This window comes from Mya arenaria, chromosome 13, assembly GCF_026914265.1.
Source record: "Mya arenaria isolate MELC-2E11 chromosome 13, ASM2691426v1".
Classification (NCBI taxonomy): Eukaryota; Metazoa; Mollusca; class Bivalvia; order Myida; family Myidae; genus Mya; species Mya arenaria.
In genome coordinates, this window is record NC_069134.1 from 42,888,093 (window position 1) to 42,912,288 (window position 24,196).

The window sequence follows — 24,196 nt, forward strand, 5'->3', positions numbered from 1 at the left end:
TTATGATATAAAAACGAAAATCGCCGTACAGTACTCGATTACGTTAAACATAGAATCAACTTTGCATGGCCCTGGCAGATTGTCGGTTGATTTTAATTGAAACCCAAGTCACACCAACATTTTGGCAATAATAGATCTCATTGGAATGCCAATGTCATTTGAATCAACATTGACCTCGATAACAACTTGTTTTTGCAAAACGTAGATGGCACGTTTACATATTAAGGTATTCGATGTACAATTACATACATTCTGGATGTCTGATGACCCCATATTATTTTGGTTACTGAAGAATGCTGTCAAAAAAGAAGCATATTTTTAACATTTTTAAACAAATATCGCAAGATTGCTTCTTGTTAAAGCTCGGTCGGAATACAAATGTGCTATACAATCCTGTAAGAAAACATACCTCGCCGACAGAACAAACACTTTAGAGCAATATAGACATAATAACGCTAAACTTTACTGGAAAATGTTGAAACAGTCAGCACATGTAAAACCTCCAGATATACCATTGTCCTCTTTTGAAGTGTATTTTAAAGCAGTTAACAATCCTGGCGACCCATTTTTCCAGGCTGATGAGGATATCATGTATTTTAATGAACGATTCGTACGCGACGAATTTCAAGTTATGTTTTTGGAATTAGATGCTGAAATTAGTATAGCAGAGATAAATCAAGGTATTAAACAATTAAAACTCAGTAAAAGTGCTGGTCCAGATAATTATATAAATGAATATTTTATACATGGAAACACCGTGTTAAACCCTTTTTTACAATCACTATTTAATGTTATTTTTAAAACTGGACATTTTCCAGAAACATGGTCTGACGGTTATATAGTGCCACTACATAAGAAAGGCTCTATTCATAACCCGGAAAACTACAGGGGTATTACTTTATTGAGTGTTTTGGGGAAACTTTTTACCCGCATTCTTAATAACAGATTGACATCATGGGCTGAAAATTACAATGTTTACATCGAGGCTCAGGCCGGTTTTCGCAGTGGAATGGGCACTACTGATAATATATTCGCCCTACATGGCATAATTACACATATGATCAATCAGGGTAAAAAATTGTATTGTAGTTTCATATATTTTAGCAAAGCTTTTGATTATGTTGAACGCAATAGTCTTTGGTCTAAACTGATAAAACTTGGTATTCGCGGTAAAATGATGATAATTCTTAAAAGTATGTACTCAAGTGTTAAATCTCGTGTTAGGTTCAACAACAAGTTAAGCGAAGAGTTTTATTGCTTTTTAGGCGTTCGTCAAGGTGAATCTTTGTCTCCTTTCTTGTTTTCAATGTTTCTCAATGATATTGAAGAGCATCTAGTACTGAATGGTTTTAATGGTATCGAGATGTACATGACAAAAATGTTTATTTTATTATACGCTGACGACATTGTTGTTTTTTTCTGATTCGCCCGAAGGCTTGCAAAACGGTTTAGATCATTTATATGAGTATTGTCGTAGATGGAAACTCAAAATAAATGTCCAGAAAACCAAAATAATTGTTTTCAGAAAGGGTGGCATTTTGCCAAGGAATCTACAGTTTTCATTCAATGGGGGAAATTCTTGAAATAGTCAGGTCTCTTTCTTATTTAGGTGTTGTCTTTTCCTCGGGTGGTTCTTTAAGTAAAACAGAAGTAACTCTAGCTGGCAAAGCACAAAAAGCTATTTTTAAACTTAATAAATATTTATACAATTTTCCTAACGTGGGCGTGAAACACCGACTCGACCTTTTTGACAAGCTGATTGTACCTATTTTGAATTACTCTAGCGAGGTTTGGGGTTTTCATAAGGCAAATACTATCGAACGTATCCATACACAGTATTGCAAACGCATTCTTTAGGTAAAACGCTGTTCACAGAATGATTTTGTTTACGGTGTACTCGGTCGATTTGATTTAGCATACAATAGATATATTAGAATTGTAAAGTACTGGCTAAAGATTCTAACTAGTGACGACCTGAAGTATTGTAAAATTGTCTACGAAGTTTTAAACACTGATGCTGATTTGCTTCCAAATAAGGTGTCGTGGGTAACATTACTTCAACATTTATTGTCATCATTAGGATTTTATGAAGTTTGGGTAGCTCAGGGTGTTGGTGATGCAGATGTTTTTGTAAGAATTTTTAAACAACGTTTGTGTGATACAAATGTACAAAACTGGAACGCGAGAATTGAAAATTCACCACGCAGCACTTTCTTTAAATCCATTGTTTCCTTTGGCTTTCAGTATTATTTAAAATGTAACGTATGTAATAGTTTAACCATAGCAATGTCTATGTTACTTCTTTCATCTCATAATCTGTCTATTAAACAGGTCGATGGCATCGTCCAAACTGTATTCCACGTCAAGACAGAAAGTGTATTACATGCAATAAATTGGAAGACGAATATCACTTTGTGATAGAATGTAATTTATATACTGAACTCCGTAAAAATACATTGCAAAATATTATTGGTCCAATCCAAGTATGTATAAACTTAAACAAGTCTTCGAAAGTACTAATATTACAAAACTCAGAAAGTTATGCACATACGTAGATAAGGCTTTTAAATTTAGAAAAAGTTTACAAATATAAACAACCTTCTTTTTTTCCATTTTTTTCTTCTTGTTGTTTTTACTGTTGGAATATGTTGCCTTACATTTCATTTTATGTATTGGTAAATTTGTCCGTTGATTTGTATGTATTGAAGTTCGATAATTTTGATTTTGAAATGTGTAAATGTACAATGTGTAAAAAGTTCACTTTTCTCAGATTTCTATGTTGCACTTTGTCGACACTGTATGTAGTAGTATAGGTATATGAACACCTTCTCCGTATATGATGTCGACTTGCACCTTTACGTTGTCTCTTACCATGTCCTTCGTTAGCTGTAAAATCTATAGTAAAATTTAAACAAGCCTTACGTGCTCCACTTGCTATGTCATTTGTAAATGTTAAATCGTGTATTTAGTTTTTCCCACGGGCCATGTGGCTTATTGAACATGTATTCAAAATAAACCATCTCTCTCATCTTATGCTTTCCAGTTTATAGAGATTTATCAGTGAAATAAAATTGATATTGAGCCCGCTCTCATTTCCAAATCTAACGTCAGCGCGCAAAGGGCTGGGACACCTTTTAAACGACGTCATTTCCGAAATGACGTTACAAGCGCAAACAAATTGGCGCGTTTTTTATTTGAAAGGGGTTTATGGTTAGAACAAGGATATATGTAAATGTACCGAGATAAGGCAAAAAAGTTCTTTGTTTCCACTTACATCTCCAAGAAAGGTAGGTAGGTAGGTTGGCATAACTTTTTTGGTCTATTTTTGAGAACCGGAATTCTGTACAAAACCGACCTTTATCAGGGTCTATCATTACAGAAGTGGTCAAACTTGTAGATGTCCTCTCAAGAAATCCACATTTTTTCGGGGATTACGAAAAAAAGATCCACCCTTTGGCCAAAAAATAGGGCCAGGAGGAAAAATAGGGTCTGTCGGATATGCGGAAAAAAAAAAAAAAATACGCTTAAATATTGAAAACATGTCCATTTTGGCATTTGAAGATTAAAACAAAGGCCAATTACGTCCGATTTCAGCTGAAATAAGGAACAATACTTTGAACTGAAATAACTTTATTCGTTATAATTTTTCGCACATTTAATCATTTGCAAATACTCTTTCAAAAGATATAAATATTTATCACCGGGCATAAACATTTAACCCTATAAGTAGATCTAATGGTTCAATTAAATTGACGCTCATGTGTACATTGGTTACCTTAAATCAGATGTTTTTATCACCCCACTTCGTAAAACAATACTATCTGGTATCAAATATCAATAATATTTAAAGGGAACTATCCATAAGATCGTTTTTTCTTTGGCTTCTATATCTATAGTCTTCACTGTTAGATGCGTACGTTCTATCACCCCCTTCTCAAAAAAGTGAGTTAAATGCTGAATGCGAATTTTATCTGCATTAAACGCAGCGGTATTGGCACCGTATTGTTAGCATATTTTTCTAACCGAATTTATTAATAACCGGAAAAGAGCACTTTAGGTGACTGAAGCGCATTTATTCTGAGTTAAAAGCGCATTTCTGCGTTAAAAAGCATGTTCCTGCGCATTCTTCTGCGTTAAAGCGTATTGTTTCTGCGTTAAAAGCGCATTAATGAACATACGCGCAATTTTTCTGCGTTAAAAGCGCATTATTTTCTGCATTAAAAGCAAATTTTCTGCATTTTAAGCGCATTGTTTTTGCATTTTAGGCGAATTTTGGTAAAAAGCGAATGTTACTTTGAGAAGGGTAATTGGAGCACCTTTGCTAGGCCCTGATAACAATTATTCGTAGATTAACTTATTTGATAGTCATAATATGTATCTAAAATATCAAATACTTGTATCAAGGTGTGGTAAAAAAGGCTTATCCATGAGACTGTTATTACAGTACGGATAATTGCCTTTAATAAACAATTGGGATTAAAATTGGTGGAAATATACCATGTAATGATTGCTTACTAACCTTTTTAAATCGGGAACCATACTCGACACACTTAGATATAAAAACTATTGTGGTGTAGACATAGTATTTGTGAAAAGAAAAAAAAAGAAATAAAGTTCTTCTCGACTAATAAATTTTGTTGGTATACGTGAAGTATTGTTGAAGGATCAGCACTCACTTTAGCGTTGTACATATTAAACATTTATTATTTGCATCCGATTCCATAAGAATTGTGATCCTTTGGTGCTAAACACCACAAACCACAACCGATTGTTTTACTGTATTAACTGTTGTCGCCACCGCTTTTTTACTGTATTAACTTTCGTCAAAACCGGGCATTCTCGAGAAAAAGGGACGTCACCAAGCTACAACGATGAAGTGCATATGTTTAACGTGTGGAGGAAAGGGATTCTGCTCCATTTTTTTCAGCGTTGTCCTCTGCATCACGTTCGCTTTCCATGCAAGTTATTAGCATTCTTTTTGCACACATTCTCTTTCGAGTTTTGTTTTAAATTATTTCAGTAACAATCTTTTTTTTTACATCAAAGCCCATTTTTTGGTTTTATACGGAATCCCATGAGGGCCATTGCGATCCCGCCCAACGCCTTTTGAAAATGTCATAAGAAAAAAAACGCGACATTGGTTTGTTTCATTTAAACATCTTTTTCCTTTCAAGTTGGTAGTATTTTGTAAAGAAAAACTATTGTGTTTTCATTGAAATTCGATAAAAAAATATATGCGAGATTTGACATTTACTGCATCATTTTTAATAAGTTTATCTGCAGAAAAAAACACCCAGATATTTATTGTTGCATCTTTTTTCCTTGACTACCTAGAGGATTTGATATTTAAAGAACTGTCTAAATTGACAAAAAGATGCGACATTATAGCAAACAAAAATCGCATTTTTTTTCTTGGACATTTTCAAAAGGCTAGGGACGGGATAGCAATGGCCCTTTTTGGATTCCATAGCTTAATATATTGTTTATATTTACGAAAACGAATCGAAAAGAAACTAAAAAGGCTTTTGTGTGTCAGTTACCTTGGTTAATGATAAATTTATCCACCAACATTCACACATGACTATATTTCGATCAGGTTTCTTGTCTGGTAGATGTATCTCTTGTTTGATATTTGTTTCATGTTTATTGTCTGGTAGGGTCGTGTCTTTGTTTGCTATTTGTGTAATGTGTCTTGTCTGGAAGAGCTGTATCTTTGTTTGCTATTTGTGTAATGTGTCTTGTCAGGTAGAGTTGTGTCTTTGTTTGCTATTTGTGTAATGTGTCTTGTCTGGTAGAGCTGTATCTTTGTTTGCTATTTGTGTAATGTGTCTTGTCAGGTAGAGTTGTATCTTTGTTTGCTATTTGTGTAATGTGTCTTGTCTGGTAGAGTTGTATCTTTTGTTTGCTATTTGTGTAATGTGTCTTGTCTGGTAGAGTTGTATCTTTTGTTTGCTATTTGTGTAATGTGTCTTGTCAGGTAGAGCTGTATCTTTGTTTGCTATTTGTGTAATGTGTCTTGTCAGGTAGAGTTGTATCTTTGTTTGCTATTTGTGTAATGTGTCTTGTCTGGTAGAGTTGTATCTTTTGTTTGCTATTTGTGTAATGTGTCTCGTCAGGTAGAGTTGTATCTTTTGTTTGCTATTTGTGTAATGTGCCTCGTCAGGTAGAGTTGTATCTTTGTTTGCTATTTGTGTAATGTGCCTCGTCAGGTAGAGTTGTATCTTTGTTCGCTATTTGTGTAATGTGTCTTGTCAGGTAGAGTTGTATCTTTGTTTGCTATTTGTGTAATGTGTCTTGTCAGGTAGAGTTGTATCTTTGTTTGCTATTTGTGTAATGTGTCTTGTCAGGTAGAGTTGTATCTTTGTTTGCTATTTGTGTAATGTGTCTTGTCAGGTAGAGCTGTATCTTTTGTTTGCTATTTGTGTAATGTGTCTTGTCAGGTAGAGCTGTATCTTTTGTTTGCTATTTGTGTAATGTGTCTTGTCTGGTAGAGCTGTATCTTTTGTTTGCTATTTGTGTAATGTGTCTTGTCTGGTAGAGTTGTATCTTTTGTTTGCCATTTGTGTAATGTGTCTTGTCTGGTAGAGTTGTATCTTTGTTTGCTATTTGTGTAATGTGTCTTGTCAGGTAGAGTTGTATCTTTGTTTGCTATTTGTGTAATGTGTCTTGTCTGGTAGAGTTGTATCTTTTGTTTGCTATTTGTGTAATGTGTCTTGTCAGGTAGAGTTGTTTCTTTTGTTTGCTATTTGTGTAATGTGTCTTGTCTGGTAGAGTTGTATCTTTTTTTGCTATTTGTGTAATGTGTCTTGTCAGGCAGAGTTGTATCTTTTGTTTGCTATTTGTGTAATGTGTCTTGTCAGGCAGAGTTGTATCTTTTTTTGCTATTTGTGTAATGTGTCTTGTCAGGCAGAGTTGTATCTTTTGTTTGCTATTTGTGTAATGTGTCTTGTCAGGCAGAGTTGTATCTTTTGTTTGCTATTTGTGTAATGTGTCTTGTCAGGCGGAGTTGTATCTTTGTTTGCGTTTTGTGTAATGTGTCTTGTCTGGTGGAGTTGTATCTTGGTTTGCTATTTGTGTAATGTGTCTTGTCAGGTAGAGTTGTATCTTGGTTTGCTATTTGTGTAATGTGTCTTGTCAGGTAGAGTTGTATCTTTTGTTTGCTATTTGTGTAATGTGTCTTGTCAGGTAGAGTTGTATCTTTGTTTGCTATTTGTGTAATGTGTCTTGTCTGGTAGAGTTGTATCTTTTGTTTGCTATTTGTGTAATGTGTCTCGTCAGGTAGAGTTGTATCTTTTGTTTGCTATTTGTGTAATGTGCCTCGTCAGGTAGAATTGTATCTTTGTTTGCTATTTGTGTAATGTGTCTTGTCAGGTAGAGTTGTATCTTTGTTTGCTATTTGTGTAATGTGTCTTGTCAGGTAGAGTTGTATCTTTTGTTTGCTATTTGTGTAATGTGTCTTGTCAGGTAGAGTTGTATCTTTTGTTTGCTATTTGTGTAATGTGTCTTGTCTGGTAGAGTTGTATCTTTTGTTTGCTATTTGTGTAATGTGTCTTGTCTGATAGAGTTGTAGCTTTTGTTTGTTATTTGTGTAATGTGTCTTGTCTGGTAGAGTTGTATCTTTGTTTGCTATTTGTGTAATGTGTCTTGTCAGGTAGAGTTGTATCTTTGTTTGCTATTTGTGAAATGTGCCTTGTCTGGTAGAGTTGTATCTTTTGTTTGCTATTTGTGTAATGTGTCTTGTCAGGTAGAGTTGTTTCTTTTGTTTGCTATTTGTGTAATGTGTCTTGTCTGGTAGAGTTGTATCTTTTTTTGCTATTTGTGTAATGTGTCTTGTCAGGTAGAGTTGTATCTTTTGTTTGCTATTTGTGTAATGTGTCTTGTCAGGTAGAGTTGTATCTTTTGTTTGCTATTTGTGTAATGTGTCTTGTCAGGCAGAGTTGTATCTTTTGTTTGCTATTTTTGTAATGTGTCTTGTCAGGTAGAGTTGTATCTTTGTTTGCTATTTGTGTAATGTGTCTTGTCAGGTGGAGTTGTATCTTTGTTTGCGTTTTGTGTAATGTGTCTTGTCAGGTGGAGTTGTATCTTTGTTTGCGTTTTGTGTAATGTGTCTTGTCAGGTAGAGTTGTATCTTTTGTTTGCTATTTGTGTAATGTGTCTTGTCAGGTAGAGTTGTATCTTTGTTTGCTATTTGTGTAATGTGTCTTGTCTGGTAGAGTTGTATCTTTTGTTTGTTATTTGTGTAATGTGTCTTGTCTGGTAGAGTTGTATCTTTTGTTTGCTATTTGTGTAATGTGTCTTGTCTGGTAGAGTTGTATCTTTTGTTTGCTATTTGTGTAATGTGTCTTGTCAGGTAGAGTTGTATCTTTTGTTTGCTATTTGTGTAATGTGCCTTGTCAGGTAAAGTTGTATCTTTGTTTGCTATTTGTGTAATGTTTCTTGTCAGGTAGAGTTGTATCTTTGTTTGCTATTTGTGTAATGTGTCTTGTTAGGTAGAGTTGTATCTTTTATTTGCTATTTGTGTAATGTTTCTTGTCAGGTAGAGTTGTATCTTTTGTTTGATATTTGTGTAATGTGTCTTTTCTGGTAGAGTTGTATATTTTGTTTGCTATTTGTGTAATGTGTCTTGTCTGGTAGAGCTGTATCTTTGTTTGCTATTTTTGTAATGTGCCTTGTCAGGTAGAATTGTATCTTTTGCTTGCTATTTGTTTAATGTTTCTTGTCTGGAAGATGCTTGTTTACTGCTTCTTGTCAGGTAGAATTTTGTCTCTTGTTTGATGGTTGTTTGGCCTTCACCATATTAAGCAAGATCTTGGCTAAGGGGACTCGTTCATGGTGTGTAAAATGTGATCCTGTGTACGGATTTATCAAACTACGAAATAAGGTTCGGCAAATTATTAGGAGTGTTAAAACTAAGATACTGACGGCTGAAACCTTTCAACAAATGTTTATATATATGCTCAATTATTGTCTTTGAAGTCCACAATGTTGAAATGCGTGCCTAACGCGATTCAACAAAAGGCTGTAGCGTGATTGGTTGATCGACATTATTACGTCCGCTCCCTCCTTAAACAAGTTTTTTTATATAAAAACTTTAATTGCATTTTTTTCTACAATTTCGGTTTAATAGAATAACTTAATTGTAATAAAAGTGTTTTTAGATGCATTTACAGGAAAAAAAAATTGGTGCCGAAACAAGAGCGAGTCCCTTTAAGATTAAAGCTTAGTTACTGGCCTTGTTCCTGCAGTTTCATTTGTGTGTTTGTTTTTTTGGCTGTTTCAGGCGATGGGTATGTTCAGTCCGTTTTGGATCTGTGATGGTCCTGAATGTCATCTGACCGGTCTGTTTTTCATGTGCAATGATGGCTCATGCTCAAGAAATGGTAAGTTACATACTTCTATCTTTTTTAATTAGCTTGTAAACTTAACATGTTCATGGACGTTTCCAGAATGCGACGCAAGTGCGTCCGCGATGTGGAATAGGATGCATGGGAATGGTTGACCTCCAACGAGTTTATGTTTTGAGACTTAGAGTACAAACTACATGTTCAGCCAATGAAACTTCAGATAGGTAGTCGTTTAGTACAAGGCTTATTTATCAAGAATTTCAACTTTCGCGCATGTCGGCCTACTGCCACCCATCCGATATACACCCACTATGTCAGATTTTGCGTTTATAATGTGTCAGTTAATGAGGTTGTGTTTTAAGTCAGATGACATTAAGTAAAACAATAATGATAAAGAAGGGTTCGTACCGCTCACTCCGCCAATTCTTAATCACTAAGATTTTACTTCATATCATCCATATATTACATAATCCAAGGTACTCTCTTATGTTTTCGAGAGATAACGACGCTCAGTTAAGAACTGGACATTATATTGGTATTCACTATAACTATCCCTCGTAGAAGGAATGCAATATCTAAAAATGGAATAAAAAAATACTTCCAATACCACGCTTATTCGTTTAGAATTGCAGTTTTAAACTGAAACACATATGACTTCATTCACATATGGCTTCGGTCACTCTGCCCTTCTTAATCATTCAGATTTTAGACAATATGCTCTAGCGGATCCAGGGGAGCGCAATCGGCGCGCGTTCCCTTAAAATCGTGCAAGTTTACTTTTTATTTCAATATAGGAGAAAAAATGTTATAACATTTTCCCAAAATTTCAGACTAAAAATTGTTAAAAGTCAAAAACTTACGCCCCCTCTAAAGTCAAATCCTGGAACCGCCCCTGATTTGTTCTAACTATAACTATAATATTTGCATGACGGATAATATTATCTCCTCAAGTATACACTTATTCCACTACAGTTGAAGACCCGGCACTGCTGGTGATAGGATTGGTCGTGTTTCTCTCTAGTATGATCCTGGTCGTCACGGCCTTCTTCTCATTCGACTGTACGAGCTACAAGGACCGAACCCTTGACCCACATCTCGCTCTTGGGTTTGGTGTGTGGTTTACAGTACAGGGTAAGTACCGATAATTGCTTCATTGTTTACATTAAATTAGTACCGATATTGGTTTTATGTTAACTGCTTGTGAAAAATATAGCTTATAATTGCAATAACTAGGTCATCGTAGGATATCCCCGATACACTACTACCAGTGTGTGTATACCACGTGATAAATTGCGTCGTATATGCTACGTCGGAAAGCAACATTTGTCTTAAAATGAAGACTTAATCAAAGATAACTTTTCTTAAATACACCATTTTAAATGAAACAAAGGGCAGTCTATGCCACTTAAAGAGCTCCGCCTTCATTTGATTACTAAAGTTTGTTATGGTGATTAGTTTCATCAAACACTTCGACAAACCTGTTTCCAAAATAATGTTTTGACAGTGCTCCGTCAGACGGTCGTATTGTGAAAAGGTTTGTCGAAGTGTTTTAAGAAACTAAACTCTCAATCAAACTCAGGTAAACGACCGAAGGCGGGACTCCGTAAGCGGCGTAGACTGCGCTAAGTTTCATTTAAAATGGTGAAGAAATAGTAAAGTTATCTTTGTTTAAAATCTTCATTCGAAGCAAAATATTGCCTCCCGACGTAGCATATATGACGTAATTTATCACGTGGTATACACACTCTGTACTACGCTACGCTTCGTTGTGTACCGTGGGCGATTTGATTTGGCTAAGAAAATCTCGTAACCATGAATATTGAGGCAGTTTCATTGGTTCCGCAAGGTACTTGATCCTTTCCCGTAGAAAAATAATCTGTTGTAAGCCGGAATTGAACCGGGTCCACCTTTTCAGTACAATAAGTTTATATAGCAGTCAAATTGTTACATACGAATTCATTGAAGAAGAGTTGTCTCTCCTGCCTCCTATTCATTAAAACGAGATTTTGTCAGTCCATTGTATCACGGTATTTACGAAGTATAACAGAATTAAGTATCGTTGTTGCGACGATGTAATAAGGCACGTCAAGCTGGAAAATATTAAAAGAATGTGGTGTAGAAAATGTATGGTTAAATCTATTTGATGACAATGTGCCATTTTATTTTATTTTCTTCATTTAACAACGGCAATTATCTATGTTTTGTTAACACTTGTATTCGGATATTAACAATTCTCGAAAATTAAGGTCATCCTGTTTGTATAAATATGATTGTACGTTAGAATTTTATTTTGAAAATGTTCATGTCTCCATACATAGATTTGCTGTAACAAAATCTTATTAATTATTAGTTAATATGAAATGTTTTGGCTTTTAACAATACCAGTGATGCTTATGCTAATTGTATAGATGTTGTAACGCATACTAATGTATAGTTTTTGGTCACCGAAAGATCTCAAAAACAATTTGTTTAATGAAAACAGATATGCATGTACTATTTTAAGTGCTATTGTTGTAATTTTTACTGTACAGGTGCATGCGACAAGTTCTAAGTTTCACGAACCTCACACAGTACAGGTGGAGTACCGAAACAGGTTTTGTGTTGTCTGTACAGGGTAAGTTCCGAAAACTGTACAGGGTAAGTACCGAAAACTGTACAGGGTAAGTACCGAAAACTGTACAGGGTGAGTAACGAAACTGGTTTTGTGTTGCCTGTACAGTGTAAGTACCGAAAACTGTACAGTGTAAGTACCGAAAACTGTACAGTGTAAGTACCGAAAACTGTACAGGGTGAGTATCGAAAACTGTACAGGGTGAGTATCGAAAACTGTACATGGGGAGTACCTATAATGGTTCTGTGTTAACTGTACAGGGTGAGTGCAGATAATGGTTCTGTGTCGTCTGTAAAGGTAAGAACCGATAATGGTTCTGTGTTTTGTACAGTATAAGTAACGATATCGGTTTTGTGTTCCCTGCACAGAGTAGTACCGATAATGGTCTTGTGTTGTCTGTACAGAGTAAGTATAGATAATGGTCTTGTGTTGTCTGTACAGAGAAAGTATAGATAATGGTCTTGTGTTGTCTGTACAGAGAAAGTATAGATAATGGTCTTGTGTTGTCTGTACAGAGTAAGTATAGATAATGGTCTTGTGTTGTCTGTACAGAGAAAGTATAGATAATGGTCTTGTGTTGTCTGTACAGAGAAAGTATAGATAATGGTCTTGTGTTGTCTGTACAGAGTAAGTATAGATAATGGTCTTGTGTTGTCTGTACATCAATGTTGTGTCTATATTTCACAGGATAGGGTAATCATGGTAATGCTGAGGCAGATTTTGTTTGATGCGGCATTTTTTAAGAAGGCTTTTGTGGATACCTAGTTATCATGCTGCAATAGGGACGCTAGTGCATGCCTGACGCTCCTCGTTCGCGCTTGTTATACAAAATAGTTCAAAATATATATCAAACAATTGCTGTTATAAACGTGCATTATCACAATATGTTGTGATACCTTTTGTTTTCAATTGAATTTGGTATACTATTTCATTTCCAGAGGTGTTGTCCATTGTACTGCTAGTGATCGCATCCGTTAAGTATGACCGTCTCGGATGGTCCATCTACATATTTACACTCGCCGGGATCTTTTGTATCCTCGTGGTCATACTCATAGTACTCTACCACTGGTGCAAGTTCGATGCTTCGGTCGGCAGTGAAGACATTGACCCCGAGCTCGCAGGAGACACTGGTTCGCCTGAACCAGCACTGGCAGATACGAACCCCGAATTCGGAGAAAACGCTGTCTCGCCTGAACCAGCACCAGCGGAAAAGTCGATATTCTAGGCATCTGGATATGAAATGAAATGCAACGAGATATATACTTCACTTCTATTTTGAGAGTATTGAGCTAAAAATAAACGCACAACATAATTTCTCGACGAACTATACTTGAATAGGAATTGAAATGTTGATTTTTTTTTTTTTAATGGTGTGTGTTAAGCTGGTTGTAAAACTGTATATATAATGAAGTGTTTTCGTTGTACTCCACCCATACCATGTTATCAATGTAATAGGACGTTTAAATGCATCTTGTCCACTCATACGTAAATGGCGCGATCCGATTGGCCAGGAGGAATCTCGTGGAGGAGTGAATAATCCACACACCCTTGTAATTTTATACCCCACAAACGAGAAAAAACAAAATGTCACTTGTGCTGTTCCAAAATACATTTGATTAATTTTTTATGTATTTTGTTAATACAGATACTGAAACTGTAGTGTACAAGTCTAGCAAATACCACTATTATTTTTTATTACTATCGTTAAGCTTCGCCCTTGCATGATTTGGAACCACATAAGGGTGTATATCCCCTTCCCCCTTCAGCTTTTAACAGTGTAACTTATAAATTCTAAGTTATCGCTCATACAAGAAAAAATGTATAACACTTGTTAATTCTTTGGTTTGGATTAAGTTATCCAGAATTGTTTTCGATTGGCCAATATTAATACGATAATCACAGTTGACTAATCATTTTTATACTATTGGCTGCTGGGTATTTCATGTAGTTTTTTATAAATTAATTGTTTTTGAAAGTGTTGCTTGACTGCATAAATGTGCGTTAGGAATAAATGTTACAATAAACTTATTTTAAGTTATACACACACTCTCGCACCACATCGTGGTCTTGTGTTGTTAGGAAAACGTAATACCCGGCGAAAGCCCACTTGTATTATAAATTGTAATTGTCGTTAAGCAATCTGTAGCTGATCATTTCTGAAATCTGATATATATATATATATATTTATGCATGTGTTGATTATTTATTGTGCGAAATAACAAACCTTTTATCAAGTTGAGTGGAAAATGAAACCGACTATTTTGTTTTATTGGTTCCATTCTTTAGATGAATTCGAGTGAAATGCTAGCTATTAAGTGAACTCAATTTCAATCAGTGTTGCAATGTTATTTCCCATAGGAAATTGTAATGCATTGCAAGAGATTTAATTTGCAAAGAGAAACATAATTCAGCTCATGTTTGATTTGGTGAATGTCTATCGATAACCTCCCCCCACACCCCCAACGCCCACACAACCATCCACATATCCTTCCACACATGCACAAACACGTACGCAGCACGCACGCACGCACGCACGCACACACGCGAGCACGCACGCTTGCAGGCACGAACGCACGCACGCAGCATGCACTCACGCACGCATACATGCGCGTACGCAAGCTAGCAGGCACACACGCAAACACGCAGACACGAACGCTCGCACGCACGCACACACGCACACACGCACACACACACACACACACACACCCTGATCGATTTTTCTCTTTTCGTTTTTCGTATTATATATTCTGCCATATGGGAAGAGTATTTAAGCTCATTGAAAGTGTGCTTTTCTGCCTTTAAGAATACACTACGTTTTTTTTAAATAATCAGTTCAAATATTTACGGTTTTTTTGTTGGATTAAGTACAAGAAGGGAGTATGTGTTCAGAAGGCCTAACGTTTTTTTGCCCGTCGTATCATGAATTCAGCTGCGGTGGGCGGCGTGCTAAAAGTTGTCCGCGTTCTAATTTGAAAAAAAAACTTTTTCCGATCATCACCGAACTTGGACAACATGTGGCAGGATATCTCGGCCGAGTTCGATAATTAGCTATGTGGCCCCTGTCAACTCAGAGGTATGACCATTGAATTGTTTAAATTCCACTAACTTTATGCGTTCCACGCTGTAACTTGAAGCGCTTTAATCGATCACCAAACTTGAACATTAAGCTCTTGGCCTTTTTCGTTAATGTTTAAAGACAACAGAGTTATTTTTGATCAAGGCTAGATTTACAGAAGTGTGCGATAGCCATTAAAGACACCAGTACACCATCTGCATAGCTGTCTCCGAGGTTCCATTGGAAATGACCATGTTAATCAAGATCACTCCAAATGTTTGGCAAATTATTTCTCATCAATAATTGGAATATAGAATGATAATAAAATATTTTGCAATAGTAGACTTTAATCAGATGTAATGGTATATTTTCAACTCCTAAAACAAAAGACAGGAATAATACTATTAGGTCTTAAATATCAATAGTCTTTAAGAAATAATTAGGCGGTTTAAAAACTGGGCGGTTTAAATGATGGAAATATTAGTATTGTCAGGATGACTAATAATCACACGGTTTAACAGTTTATGTAACATACGGACCTTACTTATATTAAAGAAAATCAGGAACTTTGTTCAAAATGTTTCGATAAACGAAATTCTAAAGTCATATACTTTAATTGTAGAACCATATACTTTACGTATATTTTGAAGGATTAACATCTGCTTTGAAGAAAACTTTCCAACTTTCCAATTCTGGATTTGCAAACGATTTCACAATTAGTGTGTTCCTTTGGTGCTAAACGATTCCTCAAAATGAGTACCAACATCACCACCGAGTTTTGACGGTATAAACTGAAATCGTATCCGTGCGTTTAAAAGTCAAAGTGACGTAATCAAACCACAGCGATGACGTGCGTGTTTTTGACATGTGGAGGCAACGGGTTCTGTTCCAGTCTTCTTAGCATTGTCGTCAGCGTCACATTCAGTTTCCATGTATGTATTTAACCTGCTAGCTCTATTTCTTTCTATCTTTTTACTTTCTTTTTGTGTCACATATTGAAAAGTATCTATTTTAAATCAAAAGTGATGATAAGCTTCAAGATTTTGCTCTTTATAGTGATACAGTTTTTTTAACAAACCATTGCTGGTCCTGTACTGCAACGTTTTTGCTATGATTCAGGCGGTTGGTCTATTCAGTCCATTTTGGTTCTGTGAGGGACCTGGCTGTCATCTGACCGGTCTGTTTTTCACATGCAGTGACGGCTCATGTTCAATTAATGGTAAGATACATATATATATCTTTTCCGGAAAGTACCTGTTCGAAAGGCATTTGAAAACGAGACGAGTTCATTAACACTAGGGGATAACTTTGGACATGCTCGTAGCTCTTCAGTATTTCAAAAAAAAGCAACGCATTGATCCTTTACGCAATGTGGGAAAAGTTGGGGTCGGGACACCTCTCCCGAGATTTGTTTTGTCAGCATAAATCGGAAGTGCATGCGTGTGTGTTATCAAACTACCGACGTTAAGTACAAATAATTGAACATTATTTCGGGGATCTCAAAATCCCCTCTGAAAGCATTGCCATATCAAAACAATCGTCAAAGTCGATTTTATCGACAGTTCAAGAAACATAATACGAATGTCATCGCGTTTCTAATTATAAATTTATTCAATTTCAGTTGAAAACACAGGACTGCTGGTGGTGGGACTGATCGTGTTTGCTTCCAGTGTGTTTCTGGTCGTCACGACCTTTATAGTTTTCAACTGTACGAGCTACAAGTACCTTAAACTTGACCCACACCTCGCCCTTGGGTTTGGCGGATGGTTTATCGTACAGGGTAAGTATCGATATTTGTTCTTGTGCTTACCGTAAAGAGGTACGAGATACAAGTATCTTAAACCTGACTCTGGTCCCTCGTCTGGATTTGGCGGACGGTTTAACGTACAGGGTAATTTGTTCTCATGCTTATCGAACAGAGATGTGAGATACAAATACCTTAAACTTGACCCGCCATCTCGCTCTTGGGTTTGGCGGATGTTATATCGTACAGGGTAAGTGACGAGATTTGTTCTTGTGCCTTCCGTACAGAGGTACGAGATACAAGAACCTTAAACTTGACCCGCCATCTCGCTCGTGGGTTTGGCGGATGGTATATCGTACAAGGTTAGTACCGATATTTATTGTTGTGCTTACCGTACTGAGGTACGAGATACAAGTATCTTAAACTTGACTTCGATCTCATCTTTGGTTTGGCGGAGGGTTTATCGTACAGGGTAAGTGCCGATATTTGTTCTTGTGCGAGCAGCTTATGGGTTAACTGTTCATAGTACCGGGCAAGTTCAGCTGGTTGGGTTAGAATTCACAGACATGGTAACTACAGATGGTGGGTTTAGAATATACAGTACAGGGTAAAATCACATGTTTGGTTAAGTATTAGCATAACAGAGTAACGGCAGATTATTGCATGCTAAGAGCAGAGAGTTGGTTTAGGGGAAGTACATGGTGGGTAACGCATGTTAACAGTACACGGTCATAGTAGATAGAGGGTTAAAGGACCACAGTACATGGTGCGTGATGGTGGATTTAGCGTCTTAAGTAAAGTGAAGTGTTCACAGTGAAGGGTAAATACTTATTGCTGACGTAGTGTTCAAAGTACATGGTAAGTGCAGATGGTGGTTAAACCTGTTGACAAGGTGTTTAGTCTGCTAAAAGTACAAAGACATACACAATTTATGATTTCGATATCGGAGGATGCTCTTACAGTTACGTGGTATAGTAAGCTCATATAACAGTCTTAGTATTTAAGATGGTGTCATTGCTTAATACTCGTTGTATATTCAAATATCGGTAGAGCGTATTTCAAGAAATACTGTCTTGGATATATCGTATATAGTTTTATTCCCTTTCAGAAATTTTAACCATTGTACTGCTGGTGATCGCGGCCGTTAAGTATGACCGTCTCGGATGGTCCATCTACATCTTCACGGTCGGCGGGATCTTCTGTATGTTCATTGTCATTCTGATAGTGCTTTACCACTGGTGCAAGGCCCGCCCCTCCGTTGGCAGTGAAGGCACTAACCCTATACCGGAGAAGGACTTTGCGTAAAAAACTGCTGCTGAAGCACCGATCACGAAGTCGACGGACTTAAGACTTGGATAGTTTGTGCTACTGAATGTATTGCTATAGAATTATGGTAAACGAGAAGATATAATGCGATCGTTGAGATGAAAAAAGGCTTCTTTAAATGTTTATAATTGTGTTTTATGACCTCACGTTTCTGGGGAGGGGTCTGGATTTGCCATAGTCAGCATGTCCACCCGTCCAAATATCTAATGTTGCAATTACGTTTAAAAGTAGTAGACCTGCAGTCCTGAATTTTCATAAGTGTATTGGTAAGCATGGGGGCAACTTAATTGTTTAACATTTCACTCGGTTTAGCACACGCTTTTTATGTGGTCCAGTGACAGTCTTTTTCAATTTTTCTGTTGGTTTATATTTATAACGTAGATCGATTCTGATAAAAGCATTAACACGTAGTTTCATAGAGTATATTACAATCAGTTTGTTTTTCCACCAAGGCATACTTGTTTAATAAGTGTCGGTAGTTAAAGGCTGCATGTGCTCGGTGTTGGCATTTTTGTTAGGGTCAATGACAATCGAGGAGTATTCCAATTTTCTGTTCATTAACGTAGATCGATTCTGAGGAATGCACCAATACACACCAAATAAGTCAGAGTACAATTATGGTCATCTACAGAAAATAGAGCTGCCTACTCTAACATATACTTACGGCATTTACCTTAGTACCAAATTGGTTTTGCATGTATCTCCAAAAGTATATTACACCTAAATTCCTGAAACTTTATAGGAATATTGATCAGTATTTTAGGTTTTGCACCTGGGGTTTCGTTTGATAAAAAACGCAGGTTATCAGTAGTTATGACCCTTCACTTAGTAAAATAATTTGAAATAGTGTAAGGGACTTATTGCTCACTTATACTCGTGCAACTCGTGCCAATATACAAGTAAGCATGTGGAAGTTTTGTTTTTATTCCCATTACTTCTGTTTCACATAGTTAAGACTATAATTATTAAATTTGTGTACGATCAATAATGTTCTCAGTACACGTGATCATCCATTTAAGGCTGGGCTGGTCAGTTTTCTTTAAGTGGAACTCTTATTCAAAATCAATACTAACACCTGTATAACAAACAACAAATTTGACTGATAAACCTTTAACTATTTACTAAATAATGCATCTATGGAAAATATGCATTACTGATAACAAGATTGTAACCGTGATTTTAATAGCTGAAAACGAAAATATTAAAAGACTGTTGAATGCTAAAACATTTACTGTGGCCTACTAAAGTCTCATGAGGTAGAAATACCGTGTTTTATGCTCATTTCTTTCAAATTAAACTCGGTATCCTTCATACGAGTAAGAACCATTGTTTTCGACATTTATACACCCTTAATTATCCTCCGCCTTGAAAAGGCGAGGGGATATAATAATGGTAGGCGCGATTCTGTGTGTGTATGTGTGTGTGCATGCGTGTGTGCGTCCGTCCGTCCGTCCCACATTCATTTCTTTGCATCTCCCCTTACATTTCTCATGCGATTTCTACCAAACTATCACAGATTGATGATCATAAAGTGAAGCAGCGCATATTGTCGGGCTTTTAGGATTCGACCATTTTTGAAAGAGTTATAGCCCTTTGTTTATTTTACATTTAAAATTGGTTTCTTCGCAACTCCTCTTACGTTTTTCATGCGATTTCTACCAAACTATCACAAATTGATGTTCATAAAGCGAAGCAGCGCATATTGTCAGGCTTTCCTGATTTGACCATTTTTGAAAGAGTTATTGCCCTTTGCTTATCTTACATTTAAAATTGGTTTCTTCGCAACTCCTCTTACGTTTTTCATGCGATTTCTACCAAACTTTCACAGATTGATGATTATAAAGTGAAGCAGCGCATATTGTCGGGCTTTCCTGATTTGACCATTTTTGAAAGAGTTATTGCCCTTTGCTTATTTTTCATTTAAAATTGGTTTCTTCGCAACTCCTCTTACGTTTTTCATGTGATTTCTACCAAACTTTAACAGATTGAAGATCATATAGTGAAGCAGCCCATATTGACGGACTTTTGCGATTTGACCATTTTTGAAAGAGTTATTGCCCTTTGCTTATTTTACATTTAAAATTGGTTTCTTCGCAACTCCTCTTACGTTTTTCATGCGATTTCTACCAAACTTTCACAGATTGATGATCATATAGTGAAGCAGCGCATATTGTCGGGATTTCCTGACTTGACCATTTTTGAAAGAGTTATTGCCCTTTGCTTATTTTACATTAAAATTGGTTTCTTCGCAACTCCTCTTACCTTTTTAATGCGATTTCTACCAAACTTTCACAGTTTGATGATTATAAAGTGAAGCGGCGCATATTGTTGGGCTTTCCTGATTTGACCATTTTTGAAAGAGTTATTGCCCTTTGCTTATTTTACATTAAAAATTGTTTTTTTCGTAACTCCTCTTACGTTTTTCATGTGATTTCTACCAAACTTTCACAGATTGATGATTATAAAGTGAAGCAGCGCATATTGTTGGGCTTTCCTGATTTGACCATTTTTGAAAGAGTTATTGCCCTTTGCTTATTTTACATTTAAAATTGTTTTTTTCGCAACTCCTCTTACGTTTTTCATGTGATTTCTACCAAAATTTCACAAATTGATGACTATATAGTGACACAGCGCATATTGTCGGGCTTTCGCGATTCGGCCATTTTTGAAAGAGTAATTGCCCTTTTTTTACATTTGAAATTGGTGTCTTCACAACTCCTCTTACATTTTTCATACAATTTCTACCAAACTTTCACAGATTGATGAGTATATAGTGACACAGCGGGCTTTCGCGATTCGACCATTTTTGAAAGAGTCCTTTCTTTATCTTACATTTAAAATTGGTTTCTTCGCAACTCCTTATATTTATGACTATATAGTGACACAGCGCATATTGTCAGGCTTTTGCAATTTGACATTTTTTGAAAGAGTTATTGCCCTTTCTTAATTTTACGCATTTCTTATGTTCCTGAGAAACTACCCTTATCATTGATTGGCTTTCGTTACAAAAAATGTCCCCATGAGGCGGGGGATATAGCTGTCTGTGACCGCTCTTGTGGAATATTAAAACAATATTATTAATTGTTGTAAACCTAACATTGAAGTAAGATTGCATCTTAAAGTTTAATGTTCTAGCTGAATGCATACATTGTATGTCCATTATACACTTTAGTATGTAGATGCATTTTTCAGCTCCACGTTTGAGTTTGCTTATTGGTCCTCAAACATGAAGGTCAAAGTTACTCTAGCTAAAATGAATACCTTCGTTAGAATCGTTATATTTACCATATTGTTTTTCTTTAACACGATTCATTCTATTTGGTATGCTGAACATGTAGGGAACGTGAGGAAGCAGATAGTGAATTTATTTAATAAAATATATGATTATATCCTATTGATAACGCCAGCCATGACAACTATACTGTGAGAAAAGGCCATATATAAAAGCGTATCTCTCAAATCGAATAGAATGTCCTTCACGACAGCTCTTTTAGGAGTTGTGTACAAAAAAGAGCCAATGACAAAATAAAAGCACTCGATAATACTGGTGTTATCTTAAATGTAAGCTTCTTGAGTGAAATTCAGCTGAAAATTGGTGAAAATTTTCTACTTTCGTTTGTAAACATGCATGTGTTTCATGGGAGAATCGGTTTTATAACTCCATAAACAATATGTTTACAAAATAACCGAAATACACGTGAAGATTAAACATATTTATATGGCACTGCATTCCCCGATTTTTCAATTAAGCCCTCATTATTGTGATATTTGATAAAATAACGAGTCATACTTTCGTTATATGATGATATCCGTTCTTTTGCTCTAGTTCGGAAGTGCCATTGGCTCTTTTTTATAAACAGTTCCTAAAAGAGCTGGAGCCACTGTTTCGCAGTCATGTCCTTGTCCACAAGCAAAGTACATGCGTGTATGTGACCAACCCACGTTGTATACTATAAATCCAACTATTTTTACTCTGTATTATTCTCATGTTGTATGGTGTGCGTTGTATATTTATCTATTGGAGAAATCTTAAGCTATTTGTTGAAATATGATCCCGATATGATGGCGATTATTTTTTATCGCACAATAGTGCAAACGCCTCTCAGACACGTACATTACATCGCATACAAGTATTCGTACATGTATGTGTTAATATGCTTGCCAAATATTTTTTATTCCAATCCTGATAATAAACGCCGTATCCGGAAACGCAAATACAAACCCTAGGTCGACTTTTTTATTTGAGTTCATACAATTTAAGGGGCGGTGGAAACTAAAAGGGTGTGAGCGGGGATGAAAATCTAGTAATTCATTTATATTTGCCTTGATATTAACAATGACGACACACAGGGGTGTTGTTAATATATCTAAAAGCGAAACACACAAGCCCCTTTTAATTGTGATTTTATTGGCAAGGCTTCCGAAGTGGTCCTATTTAGCAGCAATAAAAATGCCTTTAATGCAATTTCCTAGCGAAAATTCTCATGTTACTCATTGAAACACAGCGTAAAAGTGTAGCTGGAAAATCCGGCGCTGATATTTGATTTGGTTGATGTCCTTTCACATTTTTCTTGTCGGCATGAATGGCCTATCTCCTTTCTCCCTTCAAAATGTGCCTAAATGCTCAAAGACTGTTTTGAAAACGATTTTAACGGGTGTTTTGTGACCCCTGACCGACCGACGATCATTGTTAAATTTAAGGCTTTTAGATAAAAAGGATATATGTTGAAAGGGGTTTATATAGCAAGATATAAACATACACGTTCAAGGTCCGGAATTAAAGAAGTATGTGTAACACGGTGCATATCCATATCGGTACCCACTTTGCGAAATCTAATGAAACGTTACCCTTTTTGCACATGCACCGGTCATTCTCTGCTGACAACAAATCGGCGATGGACAACAAGCCAGTTAATGCTCCTTCAACTGATGAAAAGAGGTATGTCATGTGCAAAAGAAGTATACCACGGAACACTAGAATGTTAAAGCTATGTCTTTTTTAGTAATGTGCCCTTTTTTCAATTACTGCAACTCCACAATAAGCTACACAATATTGATATGTCTTGCCTCGCCCAACGCCTCTGCATGTTCTGCGGACTTAAATGAACCACTGGTTTGATTATGTACACCCCATACATATTACTTGTATTCATTTATATATCATATTCATACAAATGACAATTAATAGTCTAAAATATGTGGTAAATTCATAAAAACACCCTACTTTCGGTTTTGCAGCGGCACGGGATACTTCTTTGCTATTGATTTTTTATATCACAGGTACCCAATCTCTCATTTTTAAAGCACGGGTACCCTCGTAGCACTGTAGGACCGTATTATTCCCAGAACATATTCTTCTCAGGTCTGGGAAAAGTAGGATCCTATTCTTCATAGTTTCAAACTGACATATACGATTGACCAAAATGGTGGTAAGCAAGAGAATCATATTCTTTACAGATTTTGTCGATGACATTGCTGTTTGATAAATTTGACATTAAAAATAAAATAATAAAAATAAACATAATAATAATAATAATAATAATAATAATAATAATAATAGCATGATAAAAGTAAGAAGAAGAAGAAGAAGAAGAAGAAGAAGAAGAAGAAGAAGAAGAAGAAGAAGAAGAAGCAGCAGCAGCAGCAACAACACCACCACCAATTCTTAAAACTAAACTTTTCGCTATATTTATCTTGGTCGGATTGTGTCCCCGAGGTGGAATTGTTACACTATCGTAAATGCTCGACATCAGGAACTTAACTATCTATAAACCAAAGCTATTCTAGCACTGCGGTATTCACTGTGCAAAGAGGGTACCGTTTCAGTAGATTTCGCAAAGAGGGTACCGATATGGATATGCACCGTGTGTCAGGTCACCACTCAATAAGAACCTTTTACTTTGGCTAAATGAATGATAATTTGCTGAAGAAAAACTGAATATGACACATTGCAGTTGTCCTTACTGGTAGTAAATGTCCATACTCTGTTCTAAGATGAACACAGACAACATAACTAAGAGAAGAGTTCTCAGCATGAAAATGTAGTCAATAAAACTTTTATGAACCTAACAAGTTTGTACGGATATGTATTTGTGAGCTCGATTGTTCGCTTATGA

General features: G+C 36.1%; 1 protein-coding gene across 1 annotated transcript; it reads left to right on the top strand.

Annotated features, from left to right (window-relative positions):
• The first annotated feature begins 15,524 nt into the window (after window positions 1-15,524).
• LOC128214530 (uncharacterized) lies at window positions 15,525-21,886 on the top strand. The gene is made up of 4 exons (XM_052921038.1): window positions 15,525-15,942; window positions 16,130-16,229; window positions 16,632-16,790; window positions 17,863-21,886. The coding sequence occupies exons 1-4, from the start codon at window positions 15,856-15,858 to the stop codon at window positions 18,057-18,059; spliced, it is 543 nt and encodes a 180-aa protein (XP_052776998.1). The 5' UTR covers window positions 15,525-15,855; the 3' UTR covers window positions 18,060-21,886.
• The last annotated feature ends 2,310 nt before the right edge of the window (window positions 21,887-24,196 follow it).

Coding starts and splice junctions, on each gene's coding strand:
- LOC128214530 (XM_052921038.1), top strand. CDS start 15,856: ATGACGTGCGTGTTTTTGACATGTGGAGGCAACGGGTTCTGTTCCAGT. Junction 15,943..16,129: donor GCGTCACATTCAGTTTCCAT/GTATGTATTTAA, acceptor GCTATGATTCAG/GCGGTTGGTCTATTCAGTCC. Junction 16,791..17,862: donor CGGATGGTTTATCGTACAGG/GTAAGTATCGAT, acceptor ATTCCCTTTCAG/AAATTTTAACCATTGTACTG.